The sequence below is a fragment of the Rhagoletis pomonella genome, unplaced genomic scaffold, assembly GCF_013731165.1.
Source record: "Rhagoletis pomonella isolate Grant_MI unplaced genomic scaffold, Rhpom_1.0 Rhpom_scaffold_00003, whole genome shotgun sequence".
In the NCBI taxonomy this organism is placed as follows: domain Eukaryota; kingdom Metazoa; phylum Arthropoda; class Insecta; order Diptera; family Tephritidae; genus Rhagoletis; species Rhagoletis pomonella.
Window position 1 is genome coordinate 41681425 of NW_023458557.1, and position 2349 is coordinate 41683773.

The following is a 2349-nucleotide window of genomic DNA, read 5'->3' on the forward strand; positions in this document are numbered from 1 at the left end:
CAAATTTTAAAGTTAAAAGCTACAATTAATGGCATAGTAACATATTGGATATCTCAATTCTATCATCTAGGTGTATGGTGTCAAGTTAGCACTACATGCCATTTTTTTCTTAAAAACCGAAAGCTACAAATTTTTCCTTTCCATAACAAAATTTACAACAAAAAAGCTACAATTAATGCCGTTTAACCTTTTCAATATCTCAATTCTGTCGTCAATGGTGCATGGTGTCAAGTTAGCACTACATACTAAATTTTGTTCGAAAAAGGGTCAACTCAATTTTTTCTAGAAAAACGAAAGCTAAAAATTTTTTCTTTTCACAACAAATTTTAAAGTTAAAAGCTACAATTAATGGCATAGTAACATATTGGATATCTCAATTCTATCGACTAGGTGTATGGTGTCAAGTTAGCGCTACATATCATTTTTTCTTAAAAAACGAAAGCTACAAATTTTTTCTTTCCATAACAAATTTAAAACAAAAAAGCTACAATTAATGCCGTTGTAACCTTTTCAATATCTCAATTCTGTCGTCAATGGTACATGGTGTCAAGTTAGCACTACATACTAAATTTTGTTCGAAAAAGGGTCAACTCAATTTTTTCCAGAAAAACGAAAGCTACAAATTTTTTCTTTTCACAACAAATTTTAGAGTTAAAAGCTACAATTTATGGCATAGTAACATATTGGATATCTCAATTCTATCGACTAGGTGTATGGTGTCAAGTTAGCACTACATACCATATTTTTTAAAAACTGAGAGCTACAATTTTTTTCTTTCCACAACAAATTTACAACAAAAACACTACAATTAATGCTGTAGTAAACTTTTCCAATTTCGAAAAATGTAGTGCTAACTTGAATATGGCGGAATTAGAGCGAGAAGTTGCCAACCAATAACACCTTGTATTATTGCATCATGTTCGTTTACAACCCTTGTATGTGATCGATGAAATTTGTATGGTGAATTTGGCAACTTTAACAACAAATTACTTAATAACTATAAGCCTCCGCTAGGTGGGGTCTTCACTTTTAGAATCAGAAAAAGCTCCTCTACCCGCCCTCATTTTTCGTTTTTTCATTTTTGCACAGATTTTAAGGAAAACTTTCCCGGTACTTCTACTTGGATTAATGTACTCACCTAATAACCGCATCACCTCCTGTGGATTCAGATACACATTCAGATGGGACTGAACATTACAGCACAGAAGTAGCAGCCAGCATCCAAAGTTCAGTAGCCAGATTATAGAATATTCGTAAATTTTTTTTGCCATTTTGTGAAAACTTTACTCCTGGCCGAAGATGGTTTCTTTAATTTTTAATATGCTTATAAATATTAGAGAACGCGGCAAATAAGGCAGTAGTATATGAAAAGACTACAAGCACATTTCAAATACGAAAGCAATCGGCAACAACAATTATGTATTGATAACCAGTGTTGCCGCGACGTCATGAAAAAATATATCGTAAAAGAGATAAAAAATGAATCAAATGTATCACAAATTTTTATTTAAGTATCAAGTTGGAAAAAACTTAAAAAAATGCCATTTGGTTTCATACCTTTGCTTTTTATTATTGTCAATAACCGAAAAATCATGTAATTCGCATTCATACATATTCTGCAAAACCGCGTAACTGACATTTGCTGCCAAAAATTGGATTTGCCCACATAAGCTCTTGACTCAATGCTTATCCATTCGTCCTGAAATATACTAGCCAGAAATGCGATTGCTTTATCAAAAAGAGAACCATTTTAAAACATGAGTGTTTTTACTAGAAAATATTTTACATAATTCACATACGCGGTTTTGCATTTTATTGATACGCGGTTTTGTACTTTAAACGACGATATGTATGTTTGTACATGAAGAAAAATATTTTACATAAGTATTGTGACAATCTATCGAAAAAGATTATTTTCAACAATTTTTATTGAGTTCGAGGCCGTTTTTAATGAAAAACTTATTGTGGAAAAGCAACAATAATTTGAGAAAATGGTAGAAGTGATAGCTATTTCGGAAATCACCACATTTCCTCATCAGACTTCTTTCAGTAGGATTCGAACCGACGATCCCACTGACTCAGCCAGTTGCCTACGCACTGTGCTAAGCTAGCCTTGTAAATTATCGTTGCTTTTTCCTCACTTTTTCATTTGCTAAGCCAACACAATCAAGCGCAGCTATTCCGCTACGATTTACACTTGATCATGTGGTTGTTGGTTTTGTTGGTTTTTGTTAATAATTCTATTTTTAGAATGTTTAACTTTTAGGTGTGCTCGTCCTTAAGTTATTTGTTTTTGTTATTTTATGGCCTTATAACAATTATACAAACACGAAAAAGATTATTTTTTTT

At 32.2% G+C, this 2349-nt stretch overlaps 1 protein-coding gene across 3 annotated transcripts in view; it reads right to left on the minus strand.

Moving 5' to 3' along the window:
• LOC118735215 (tyrosine-protein kinase Dnt) overlaps positions 1 to 2349 on the minus strand; it is a 548279-nt gene that overhangs the window by 525706 nt on the left and 20224 nt on the right. For 2 of the 3 annotated variants that reach the window (XM_036464864.1, XM_036464862.1), the window contains exon 2: positions 1139 to 1306. In XM_036464864.1, coding sequence (XP_036320757.1) covers positions 1139 to 1271 — 133 coding nt within the window. In that variant the 5' untranslated portion in view covers positions 1272 to 1306. Of the gene's footprint in view, positions 1 to 1138; positions 1374 to 2349 lie in introns of all 3 variants that reach the window. The other variant, XM_036464863.1, reaches the window with a different exon arrangement.